This window comes from Rhinolophus sinicus, linkage group LG03 (genome assembly GCF_036562045.2).
Source record: "Rhinolophus sinicus isolate RSC01 linkage group LG03, ASM3656204v1, whole genome shotgun sequence".
NCBI lineage: Eukaryota > Metazoa > Chordata > Mammalia > Chiroptera > Rhinolophidae > Rhinolophus > Rhinolophus sinicus.
The window spans coordinates 28,008,246-28,021,285 of NC_133753.1; the positions used below are offsets into that span (position 1 = coordinate 28,008,246).

Sequence of the window (13,040 nt, forward strand, 5' to 3'; positions counted from 1 at the left end):
AGCAAGGTAAAGCCACTATGAATCTACTTTCAAAGATTTAAACACACAGTAAATAAATTACTGTGATACCATATTAAGTGAGGGGAAAACTAAGATACCAAGTTGTATATATGTATGACTCTCAATTTTGATTAAACATTATATAATGTGCTTTTTAAATTCTGAAAGGAAATTTATAAACATACCAGCAAAGGTCAGCTCCATTCTAGATAGAAGGAAGATGGATGATTTTGATTCTTTTTTTAGACTCATCTCCAATAAGCATACCTCACTTTGTATCAGAAAAAAACAATAAATATTTATTTTATAATATGCCTACTCTAAAATACCTCATTTGAAACAGTAATTGTCAGTCTTAGGGAAAGGCTGCTAAAGTCCAAGGTTAACACGTTGCGTACGGCAGGGTTTAAATCCCTCGTGAAGATTCTCGTGATCTGTACACAACGTGTTAACTCAGAGAACAAAAAGATTCAACTCTCCACAGTAACTCTTCAGGAAAGGCTGAGAAAGCTCATGTGCCACAGTCTAATATGTTTTTCTATCATGGCTGCTGGCTCTGTTACTGGGCTTTGCAGGAAGCTCTGTTGGAGAACCCATTCCTTCTTTCCACAGCAACCACTGGACCTTAAAAGACTTTTGTCTGTGTTTCTTACCTCCTAGCTCGAGGCTCATAAGAGAACAAAAGAGCCCTACTCCCTGTTTCAGAGGAAGAAGTTTTTCTTGTGAAGCTATCAAAATAATCCCAAATAAACTACGCAAAATGTGAACCATAAGTCATGAGTTATGTTCAGGAACCATGTATTTTAAAAGCCTCTTCTCAAGAATGAATATAAAACAAAAATCTCTGAGTGCCACCTTGTGGCCAGCCTACTACACGACCACCTAGCCCATCCCCATGGTTCTCCACCACTGGGCTCCATGCAATATGACCACAGACACACAGGCTCCTAATAACCTACTGCATTGAACATCCAGTCCCCAAAGTGGCTGGTACTATTCATTTTCAAGGATTTCTACTTTAGATCCCAGAAATGCCTGTTTGAGGAAAGTGGGAATAAAGGGGCAGAGAAACAAAATGCAGGATGTACACATGTATTTGTGGGCTGCTGTTGATGGGCCAAAGCTGCACTGAGTGCTACATATCCATCTGTGTGCACATACCATGGTACTGCCATGTGGCAGGGTCCTGTAGGATAAATATCTCCTCCCCGAAGAATATTTACCAATTTTATAAAGTTATGAAGAAAAAATTTTTACATTTACAATCAGTGAGTTTTGTGCTTAGAAGTTTTATTTATCAATGTTAGAGCAATCATTACCGACTTGGGCACAATTTCAATGCAGAACTCTTACTGGATTCTGGCCATAAAATTCTTTTTTAGTTTTTTAAGATCTTATAAAATAAGAAAGTTTTCCTAATACTTTAGAAAAAATACTAATCACCAGTAAATTGATTTCATGCTCAAAGTGGTGACCTCACATTTTCAAAGATAAAACACCACTGTTTTGAACATCTAAACATATTAATTCATCTCGGTGTCCTCTCATGTTACAACTTGACCAAATGACTCGGAGAGAATGAAGTGCTCCAAAGAGGTCAGTATGCAAATCTGAAGGGACCTGATACTGATTCTGAGAAAAGAGAATCTTCCTTTTGAAAGGGATTAAGCTAAAAAACCTTGCCATTCTGGGCAGGAGAATTGTAACAAGCAAACAATAAACAGTATGAAAGGGAAAGTTGAGCAAATTACCAAAATTCTCTTGGGAGATGGTGCTTATGCTTCTCACTGTCCCACCCAGATTGAAGGCCTATTTCCAGAAAAGGATCCCCCCAGTGTTCGGGTGGGCGTGTAGGGCAGGAAGTTGCTGCTTTGGTCCTGGACCTGTAAAGGGGAGCATTGTCAAGTGTATGTGAAATAAACTGAAATGATCCAGATGGGATAGATCCCAGGCAGGTAAGCTATGGGGAGAGCATTAAGCCAAAAGAATTATAATTATGAGATTGAACTGGAAAAACGAATCTGAACCGTTGTTCACCTCTCCAACCCTCTGGGAGAACTTACTCCCCCTCCTAACCTGATGGGATTGAAATACTTGACAACCAATTTGATATAAACCAACATACTGGACAGGGAACAAATGTATTAAAAACCTGACAGTCTTGACAAGTCACTTCAGGGAGAATCCTTCATTTACCATCTGCACAGGGAAAGTGGAAGAGAAAGAGTAAAATAAAGGCCACGGCCCCCCCTGTCCACAGAAATAAAAATAAAAGGGAGGAAAAAAGAAATTTCACCCTGCCTAACCCAAATTCAAAACTGTAAGCTCTCCTTAAAACAATGGCCTTGCTCCACGAGAAGCATCCTGGGATCAGTATGGGTTAGTATTCTGAGATGTGTCACCAGGCTTTGACAATTATCGATGTATTAAAACAGGAAGAGGTGACTTTTCAACCTTGATTTCAGCTTCCCAGCCGTCCGAACCTGGGAGGGGAGCAGCTATCACCACAGCTTGACAGGAAGGTCTTCCCCGTATTTCCGGAGCAGCTTCTGATGGTTGTGGTCCACTGACCACTGCTGGGGCAGGTGCTTGGGCTGCATGGAGTCCAGGAAGTGCTGACGCCAGCGGCTCTCCAGCTGCATGAGGGAGCGCAGCCCGCCCTGGCTATGACACTGCACCACCTTCAGCCCGTGAGGAACATAGTTGTCATTGGAAATCCTGCCAAGACACAAAATGCAAAGGGTCTGAGGGAAACGGTACAGGACGGTCTCACCGTGGGCTACAAGTGCTGTGGGCCCTGGGGCTTCCATAAGGGCACATGGGAGACTGCTAGACTCCTAACTGGTTGGTTACTTTAACGTTTTTAAAACATCCTCTTTCCCATATCTGCCTTTTAGAAAATATTCTGGGGGGTGGCCGGTTAGCTCAGTTGGTTAGCGTATGGTGCTGCTAACACCAAGGTTGCCGGTCCGTTCCCCGCATGGGCCACTGTGAGCTGCGCCCTCCTTAAAAAATAGAAACAAAAAGACAGTTTGGATATATTGCCTATAATCTGACAGAAGGCATGTGGGGATTGTGAGTTATACTTGTGGGAAAACCACCGCATGATGCTCAGCCCCTGCTGCAGGGGCCCTGCTGTCTGGCTGGTGGTGGGTGAAGAATGCTGGTCCTGTATTTACTCCAGGGTGCTCAGTTACCAACTCACTCTCCTTTTAAGTTATTCATCCTGAACCATACTCAGTACTTATGTGAGGCTGTTAAACCAGCCCACATGTGCCAGTTTTTCATAGCAGTGTAATAATATCTGAATGTAAAATGAAAGGTGGGACAGCCCTTTAGTGTCTTCCTTCTCACAAAAAGAATGCCAAACCACATCCATGAGAAATGTTTTGGTCACAAAGAAATGCTGCCGTGGTTGCTCGTTGTGCAGCTGGTGCTGGGGAAGAGGGAGACGAACCCTTGCCTCCTTCCCAACTACGCAGAGGCCTTAACAACTGCTCTGATACCAAGCGAACGGTGTGCTCACCTGCCGTGAATAGATTACCTTGCTCAAGGAAGCTCCCTGCCCCGCGGGCTCAGTTCCTCTCCTGGAAGCCCCACCTCACTCAGCCCTCCCTCCCAAGCCCCCACCAGTCTAGCAGTGTCAGTGCCTCTGGGTATCTTCAGACATTTTATTATTTAGCTCCTGCACATCCCACTAACTTGTCTATCTTTCCCCAACCAGCTGTTCTTCTCGGTCCTAGACATCAAGTGCAGCATCCTTCTATCCAAGTCAGCAAGAGGGATTTATTAGAAAGGTCAGTGGCTGAAAGGGGAAGATTTGCTCTGTTAGGAAATACATTTGGGATCTGGTTAAAGGAGCCAGTGTCATTCATCTCTAAGATGACCTTGGTAAGTTACTTAACTTTAACCTCAGGGTATCTACAACCTCGCAGAATGGTTATAAGGATAAAATATAGTAATAATTTTTTTTTTAAACTGAAAGATTTTTTTTAAAATGTAAGATATAATGTTAGCAGTTACCAGTTAGAAATCTAAATCCTACCTCAGAGGGTTGTTACAAGAAATAATCAAGATGATTTATATAAAGTTTATTAGCTTGGTTAGATTAGTGTATCTACAAATATTTGTTCAATAAATATTTACTGCTATTAATTAAGGTGCTTTGGTTTTTTGATAACAAAAATATTGTAGGCAACCAGCATCACTATCAGGGTTTTGTGAATTTATCAGTTCAGTTATTTCAACCCCTAGGACTACTGAAAAAAGTGAGAGCTGGGAAGCAAAACTATAGCAGAGAGCCCAGTTTTTATCATCTGAGCCATGGACGCATTCATTTCTCCAGATCATACACTTCTCATTTAGGAACACTGATATAAGTCACATGAATTCAACTGTGTACTCATGGAGAAGGCGGGAGAAAGCAAGGAAGGAAGGAAAAAGGAGAAAAGTCATTTAAATAGTAACAGCAATTCTGGCCAATATTCCATTCAGTGGGCCAGTATTCTGGAATGCAGGTGAGATAGGAAACATGAATCCATTGGTCTCAATTCCCACAGACCTGGCTAAGGTAAGAGACATAAAACCACATACACTGTACTTCAAGGGCAACGTGAGAGATTTGAGGGTATGTTTTGACTATTATTTTCATTTTATGTGCTGACTTGAGGATTTATTTCTGCACTGAATATATAAGGCACAACTCCACTGCATTTGAACTCTCCTGCTGGTCATGAAAATGACTGGACATAAGTATATGACCTTAAAGGGTCAAGGATAGAGGCAAGTCTCCCATGGAAAGGAAATTCTCAAATACATGGTTCTATCCCACCCCTGTGGTATTTTAAGCCATTAGATACTTATGGGAGAAGTCCGAGGTTATGCACGGCACCTGAGCGAACACCCCCTCCCTGGCAAGCATTCTCGCTAAGTAGTCAGGATTAATGTCACTGTTATGCCTCAATCCCTTCTCTGACCACAGCTGTCCCTTGTACCTGGTCTCCAGGCTGGCAGCCTCTTGAAGCATCTGCTCCGTGACCATGTCTGTGTTATAAAACTCTCGGAGTCCTTGCAGCAGCTCCTCCTCCCGACGAGCAGGCAGGCTCTCCGCGCTGAGCAGGGCCCTGGCCCCAGAACGCACGTGCCGGCGCTCAGGGTCTTCCAGGAGGCGCAAGCCCTCCTCAGAGCCAATGGGGGCCTGGCACTCCTTGGCCAGCTGCTGCTTCAGATGGTTGTCGTGGTGGTTGGAGATGGCGTGGCAGGACGTGCAGAGCAGCAGCACGTCATGGGAGTTGTGGTCCTTCATCTCAATGGGAAAGTGCTTCCGGTACTCATGTGGAACCACGTTCTTCCTGAGGAAGCCCGCCCAGAAGGCAGTGTCATTAGCATATGACACAGAACATACATGGAGCTCGCAGGAGGGCTACTGGGATTCTGATCTGGACCTAAATGTGACCACAAAGCCTTGGGCCCCACAACCCAACAGAGAGTACATAAAAACAATACTACCTATTCCCCTGTGGGCCCACCTGCCTACCTACCTGGGCCTTAGGTTCCCCTCTTCTTAAAGTGAGACTAGACTACCTGTTATCAGTCTTCAGGGGAAGGTCAGGGGTGGCAAAAACCTAATAACCTTTGAGAAGTTTGTGCTCCAGAAGGAAAAGTATCAGAGAAATGAAAAGAAAGTCGAATGGCCTTTAACATTTGGAAAACAACTGTCTCAAAGCATGTTGCACGTAACCTCTACTCCTGAAATTCTGGGAGCCTGGTGACCTGAAAAAGCCAATTTCCTCAGCTTGAATAATCCCTTACTCTAAGATTATTTCCCTGGTTCATCAGAGTCCATCATTATTTTCTAAGGAGAACTAAGCTCTCAGGAAAAACTCCTGGTAACCACAACTACTTATCTCACTTTGCAAGGGGAGAAAAAAGGAAAGTGAGTTACTTCACAGAAGTCCAGGAGGAAGCCTCGTCATATGGACACTTCGTGAACAGTACCAAAGATCAGAAAGCTTGTGAGCCACTCGGGGGGCGTATAAGGACAGAAAGGCAGCTTCTGAAGGAACTGGTCTCAGTTCCTTCACGAGCAAAAGGGAACCACTCTCTTTATGGCAAACTGTTACTGAGAAGAGTGCTGCAGACCAGAAAGTAAGAACTGGGCTCAGGAGAGGTGGGCACCACTAACACAAAGCCAGGCAGAATGTCAAAGCTCTCGGGGAAACGGAAATGTCCCGTAGGGACAAGTCTCTCAGCCAAAATGGGCAGATTCCAGCAAGGCCCCTTAGGGCTCTGCATGTGGCCACCCAGGCAATTTCCATGGAGGCAGACAATCAGGGCAGGCAACCCCACACTCACCGAATGTACGAGTCTTTCTTGCCACAAACTACACACAGGTTTTCTTTCACCATCAAGTAGTAGTCTCCTGGGGATTCAGGCCTTCCCGCAGGTTCAAACTGTAGCTTCACCACAAAAGGCTCTTCACTCACCAGCTCTATAGAAAAAATAAGTTTTCGTTAGGTGTGACTACTCACCTCTCCCCTGGGAAAGAAGTACCCCACCTTCATTGTTCTCAGCTCTGTCCTGGCAGACATCACTATTTCTGGATTTTCAATAGCCCCATCCCATGTGACTCCAGACCTCTGTCTGCCTTCTTCTACGCATCCATCCCTCTCTCTTATCTCACTCCCCACTCCTGCCAGAGCCCACATGCACCTAATTATAGATAAAATACGACAGCTGAATCTCAAACCTCCAATGCCTTTGTCCAGGTACCACTGAGCTTTTCTTCGATCACAAGTGCACAGGGGCTGTCCATCAGGAGCATGGAGAAAGCAGTTATCATAGAGGGGTGATTTTCTGCAGGGAAGGGAGAGAGAAATCTAAAACCGAAAGCTAACTATTGGTCCAAGAACCAGTTGCCTCCCATGGTTCTCTTCTGAGCGACCCAAGCTATTCTCAAGACTAGGGGCAAACATTACATTTACAGGGGGGAAGAGGCAAAAAACCATGTTAATTCCTCCATCTGCATTGGGCTAGGAAACAGAAATAAAAATGAATTAGTTTATACTTCTGGTTTTTATATTTATGGATTGGGACATTGAGGACTGAGTTGGGTAGTGTTACACGGTTCTATTATGAAAGCAAACAGGAACACAGCACCAAGAAAACTGTCCTACAGAGGAATCATTGGATTATACAAAGTAAATTAAAATTAAAGAACTTCAGTCTAAAGGGATGAGGGCTGCGTGCATTTATTTCTGGATCATACGCAATACTTGCTTCAATTTAATCATCCAATTCCTAAAGGCACTTTGCTACAGGGACCAAACTTCCACTCCAAAGCACTTATCAGTCATCTTTCTGCACTGGACCCGTAAGCTGTGTAATATTGGCTTAGAGCTGGATGCTATTTTAAATAGTCAAATACAAAATGAACAAGATGATGCACTTCTCCTGAAAAGTATGATGTACTTCATGTTATTTTCACAGCTATTCTGAAGCAAGCAGGAATAATAATTATACCCTCATTTATAATTGGAGAAAGTACCGGTCTAAGGTCAAATCAAGATCAGTGACAAAGCTAGGTTAAGCTCTCTTCATTTCCACTCCAACCATAAAAAAGTAAAAGAAAGAGAAAAAGAGAAAAACACACAAATAAATCAAAGGATAGCTCCACATGTCCTTGAAGGAAAGGAAAAACAAAATTAATCCCTGGAGAGCCTCTGCTGCCTTACCACATAAGCCTTCTCCCCAGACCCAAGGTGAGGCATCGCATGCGCCTTGTTGGAGGCCGGGCCTCTGACTCTTTACTAGACAGGGAACAACTCAGTTACCTGGCAGAATAGCCCACCCCCAGGGGCTTTCTTTTATGTTTTCTGGGGTCTCTCCCTTGGTGGTTGCCTGGCACCGTTACATCAATCTTAGACTTCTTATTTCTTGGCTTCTGCAAAGATTCTGTTGCTTCCCCATTAACCTCTTCTCCCAATCTGCTAATGTCTTTGCTTCGGAACGGGATGTCTACCACATCCTGGCATTTCTCCAAGACTTTTCTCCAGCCGATGAGGTCATCGTTTTCTTCTAAAGTTGAATTCCTAGAGAAAGGGTATCCAAGAAGATGGAGAAAGAGAGCCACTGAAATCTGGGCATCCCTGGCAGCATAAATTACCTGAAGAGAAAAGTCAGAGATCAGTGGAATCTGGAAGGCAAACCAGAGAGAGCAACTGCAAAGTCAAGCACAAAGATATAAACAATTTTAGTTCTAATTCAAGTCGTATAATACAATAACCTAGGCATCACGTACTTCTTAAAAACTTGTGGTTATGAAAAATTTCAAACTATACAAAAGTAAACCAAATAGTATGATCCCTATGTTTTCATGTTCCCTATGTTTTCAACTAAAATAGTTACAATAATGACTTAACTCTAAATGCTCAAAAATCCTAAAGTATATAAATCAGTGAAGTTTCTTTCTATCTACAGCCAAAACTGCTAGACAGATTTTCCTCCAGTTTGGGATAGGGTAGTTACCACAGGTCTGACAATTAGTATATGAACTTCACATTGGGGGTGCTTATCACCTAGAACAGCTGACACCAAGATTCATTAAGAGGCCCTACAGTGAAGTTCACTGCCATACCTCTTAATAAGATGTTGAAAACAAGGAAAACAAACAGTTTCAAACATGGGCCTCACATCAAAAGTCACAAGGGCCAGTTTCTGGAATTTATTTATTTAATAATGGTAAGTCATTCTCCCAAGCAACTGGTCACAGGGAAGCTGGTCATAAATAAAAGTAGTCAAAACTATAATTAATAGCTTTTCTCAACAAAGGCTATAAAGACTTTGATTTCTTTAATTCATTTCTAATAACCCAGCCTGGTAAACAATACTATTAGTAAGGATTTTTTAATGCTTTTAGAATAAAACAAGTTTGGATAACGTTTTCCACCTAGACCCAACAATCTATAATACATATCTAGCAGCAAGCTGTCTCCCATGGGAAAAGTACTTGAATGTGAAGAGTTCAGAGCACTTTTTAACAAATTATTTTCAAATGGTAAGGAAACCAAGGCCTTTTCAACAAATGGTACTGAACAACTGGATATCTACATACAAAAGAATGAAGCTGGACCCCTACCTCACATCACACGTAAAAATTAACTCAAAATGGATCATAAACCTAAGTGTACGAGCTAAAACGTAAGACTCTTAGAAGAAAACATAGGAGTAAATGAGTTGGGTTAGGCAATGATTTCTTAGATGTGACACCAAAAGCATGAGCAGTAAGAGAAAAAAAAATAGATAACTAGACCTCATCAAAATTAAAAATTTCTGTGCTTCAAACGACCACACCAAACCCAGATGTTGGGGTGGTGGGGTGGGATGAGACGTGGCTGCTAATGGGTATGGTGTTTCCTTTTGGGTGATGAAAATGTTCTGAAATTCGATTGTGAGGATGGCTGCACAACTCTGTAAATATACTAAAATCCATTGACTTGTACACTTTAAATAGGTGAGTTTTATTGTATGTAAATTATATTTCAGTAAAACTATTAAAAGGAAGAAAGGAAAGAAGGAATGAACAAATGATCCAAGGCACAAGGAAGTAACTTACTTAGGGTCACAGCAAAGCAGAAATAGCTGTAGAAACAAATTCAGATAATTTGATTACTAGAACTCTCTTCACAGGATACTAACCTTAAGATACTAACTATTGGTATCTCTTTCCATTAACAATGTTTTGGAAGGATGAATAAGTAAGTGGTAACCGACTCAGCAAGCAAGAGAAGGCTGAGACCTAGGCCTACAGGGGCTGGTAAGCTCAAAATCCAAAAATCAAATTAATTTGAGCCACAAAGAATGGTAACGCATAAGGAATGGGAGGCAGCAGGTATCTGTAAAAGCAAGGATACAAATAGGAGTGAAAACAGGAGGATAAGGTGAGACTCTTCATAAAGAACCCTTACAACTCCAGATATCCTCTTTTATACCACAGGGCCAGATAATTACTTCTTCTCTCAGGCAAAAGAGTAAACGTTTGTAGAACCCAAACTAAAATGAAATCAATTTATGTCAGGAAAAAAATGGAGCTGGCCAATGCAGTCACATTGAAGAAAACAAAAACTTAACATAAGTTGCAGGAATTTACAGTTCTCTTCAGAAATCAGCAGAGGTAGCCAGCCAATCCCCAAATGCCAAGTCTGTTCACACCATGTTTGGACTTCTTTGTTCCCTCTCTCAGCTACCCTGATTCAAACAAGGAAGAAGACCACTAGGCAACCAATCAGCTGAAATAGCCAAGTAACTTCTGCATATACCCCATAAAAACCCTTTAGTTTGTGAGCAACTAGGGACTCATTGCTCCCGTAGCCTTGAGTTTCTCGCCTTGCAGGTCAAAACCCTTGCAATAAACTCTTCTTTCTGCTCTGCTTTGTTTTACTCAATGTACAGGATTTGGTTTTTGACACGTTTAGGTCATACAAATGGTTAAATCACAGAGGATCAGGACCTAGTAATACCAAGCACAGTGAAAGTTGGAGGCAAAGTGTCACCTGAAAAAAAGGGGGATTATGGGAAAGTCTACGAACTGAATGGTGAGATTGCTAGTACCTTTCCCCACTCAGCTACCAAAATATAGGCTGTGGGGCTTCTACCTGTTGGGCACAAGACTAGAAGATCCATCTCTGGAGAAACTGAATAGCCTGAGAAAAAACTTATAGTTACTGACATATGATTGTAATCTATAATTACTGATAATAAAACCCACTAGTCCAAAAGCCTGGCCATGTGTGCCATACTCTCAATCCATTTTTTTTCATGTCAAATTTAAATATTATTTTCTGCAGTTTCTAAAATCTCATTAAGCATTATTATAGACCAGTCATCTTGGATATCATCGGACAATGTGTCTATTTTAAGGCATTTCTGCCCAATGCTTATATCATATTTGAGGATTAAAAATTTAAAAACAGTTACACTTCACAAGCAATGACTCTTCCATCCTTCACTACTCTGATAAGAAGTACCTGGTCCTCAGTAAGAGTCTCAGCATCCCAGTTGCTGCAACGAAGTACAAGGGACTTGTCAAGGGGAAAGTTCAAAATAGTCTCCGCGAGTGATTTCAGGCTAAGCCCATTACAGAGCAAATTGTTTCTACAAGAAATAAATAAAATCATGTATCAAAAATGGGAAAAGAACAAGAACTGGCAAATAAAAAAAACATGTAAATGGCCAATAAGCAGATGACAGATCATCTCACTAGACATCAAATAAGGTAAAATAAAAATTATACACAATTTTTTAATCTATTAGATTATATTCTTAAAATAACTATATCTAGTATTCGTGAAGCATGAAGAATCAGTCTAACCTAAAATTTGTGAACTGTATATTTTTATAACCTTTATTAAAAAGTTTAACAATGAATAGCAAAATTAAAATTTTGAACAAAAAATTCTGATTCAGCAATTCCCCTTCTAGGAATCCATCCTAAGGACAAATGGACATAAAACAATCTTCATTGTAGTGCTATTTATAGTAGTAAAACATTGGGAACAACCTAAATGTCCATCACTATAAGACTGGTTAAATATCCATGCAATTAAATTCCATACAGCTATTAAAAATAAGAATGTGGATCTACATTGATGTAAAAAGGTGTCCATGACATGTTAGTTAAGTAAAACAAGACTGTGAAAGAAAACATATGTTATGGTTCCTTTATGTTAATACCGTGTTTCCCCGAAAATAAGACCTATCCAGACAATCAGCTCTAATGCATCTTTTGGAGCAAAAATTAATATAAGACCCGGTCTTATTTTACTATAAGACCAGATCAATGTAATGTAATGTAATGTAATGTAATGTAATGTAATGTAATGAAATGTAATGTAATGAAATGTAAATGTAAATGTAAAGTAATGTAATGTAATGTAATGTAATGTAATATAATATAATATAATATAATACTGGGTCTTATATAAGGTCTTACTTTTGGGGAAACACGGTATATATACTACACAATACATTTGTGTATGCAATTCTAGGTATATGAGGGAGAAGAAGCACAGAGATAACTAGAAAGATATTAATCAAATGTTAGTGATACTGTGTTTCCCTGAAAATAAGACTTAGCCGGACCATCAGCTCTCATGCGTCTTTTGGAGCAAGAATATAAGACCCGGTCTTATATTAATTCTTGCTCCAAAAGACGCATGAGAGCTGATGGTCCGGCTAAGTCTTATTTTAGGAGAAACATGGTATTATCTCTGGGTGTGGGCCTTGAGGTGATTTGATACCTTCTTTATATTTTTCTATATTTGAGTCAGCTACTGTTGGTGTATTACTTTTCAAATTTGAAAAAAATGGTAAGGCTATTTTCACTGAGGGTGTGAAGGTACAATAAAACTAAATAACCTTTCTGCTCTTCAAACACTTTTTGATTAAAATAGCTGCAGGGTGGTGAAAAAGAAATTAATATGTCCGAGGATTGGAGATTCCAAACGACATAAATGTGAAATTAAGAACATATCCACCTACACAAGTGGAGCTGGCTTGCTGGTTACCAAGTGAGATACTAGAAGTTTTAGAGCAGGAAACTCGGAGGTGGAGGTTCATGTCTGTGTTACAACATGTAGGACTGCTCAGGTACTGTAGGAAGTGAAACCATTATGATGATGAAAAGGAAGTCTTTCCTTACAAGAACAAGCAATAAATTGATAGATTTCATCACCCCCAAAAGGAGCACTGACTAAAAAGTAAAAACAGGTCCAGATACACTTAGATAAAATACATAAGGTCTTGGTTCAATTAATGGAAATTAAGGATTTGGGTGAGACATAAAACTTTCTGTTGTTTATTAGAAAGCATAAAAGTAATGAGTGCTTATTATTAAAAATTCAGACGAGATAGCAGTATGATGGGTGAGAAGCGAAAGCCCTCCGCCCCACACTTCCACTCCTCAGGAATATGACCCTCCAGACTTTTTCTGCACAAATAACAAATGGTTCGATGGAGTAGATACTGTTTTCTGGCTTTTGTTT

General features: G+C 40.8%; 1 protein-coding gene across 3 annotated transcripts in view; it reads right to left on the reverse strand.

Moving 5' to 3' along the window:
• Positions 1–1,269: 1,269 nt before the first annotated feature.
• Positions 1,270–13,040, reverse strand: part of EXD2 (exonuclease 3'-5' domain containing 2) — a 56,152-nt gene continuing 44,381 nt past the window's right edge. For all 3 annotated transcript variants that reach the window (XM_019733490.2, XM_019733488.2, XM_019733489.2), the window contains exons 4-9: positions 11,025–11,151; positions 7,833–8,164; positions 6,749–6,855; positions 6,355–6,490; positions 4,995–5,351; positions 1,270–2,718 (exon numbers count right to left, since the gene is read on the reverse strand). In XM_019733490.2, coding sequence (XP_019589049.2) covers positions 2,502–2,718; positions 4,995–5,351; positions 6,355–6,490; positions 6,749–6,855; positions 7,833–8,164; positions 11,025–11,151 — 1,276 coding nt within the window. In that variant the 3' untranslated portion in view covers positions 1,270–2,501. The remainder of the gene's footprint in view (positions 2,719–4,994; positions 5,352–6,354; positions 6,491–6,748; positions 6,856–7,832; positions 8,165–11,024; positions 11,152–13,040) is intronic.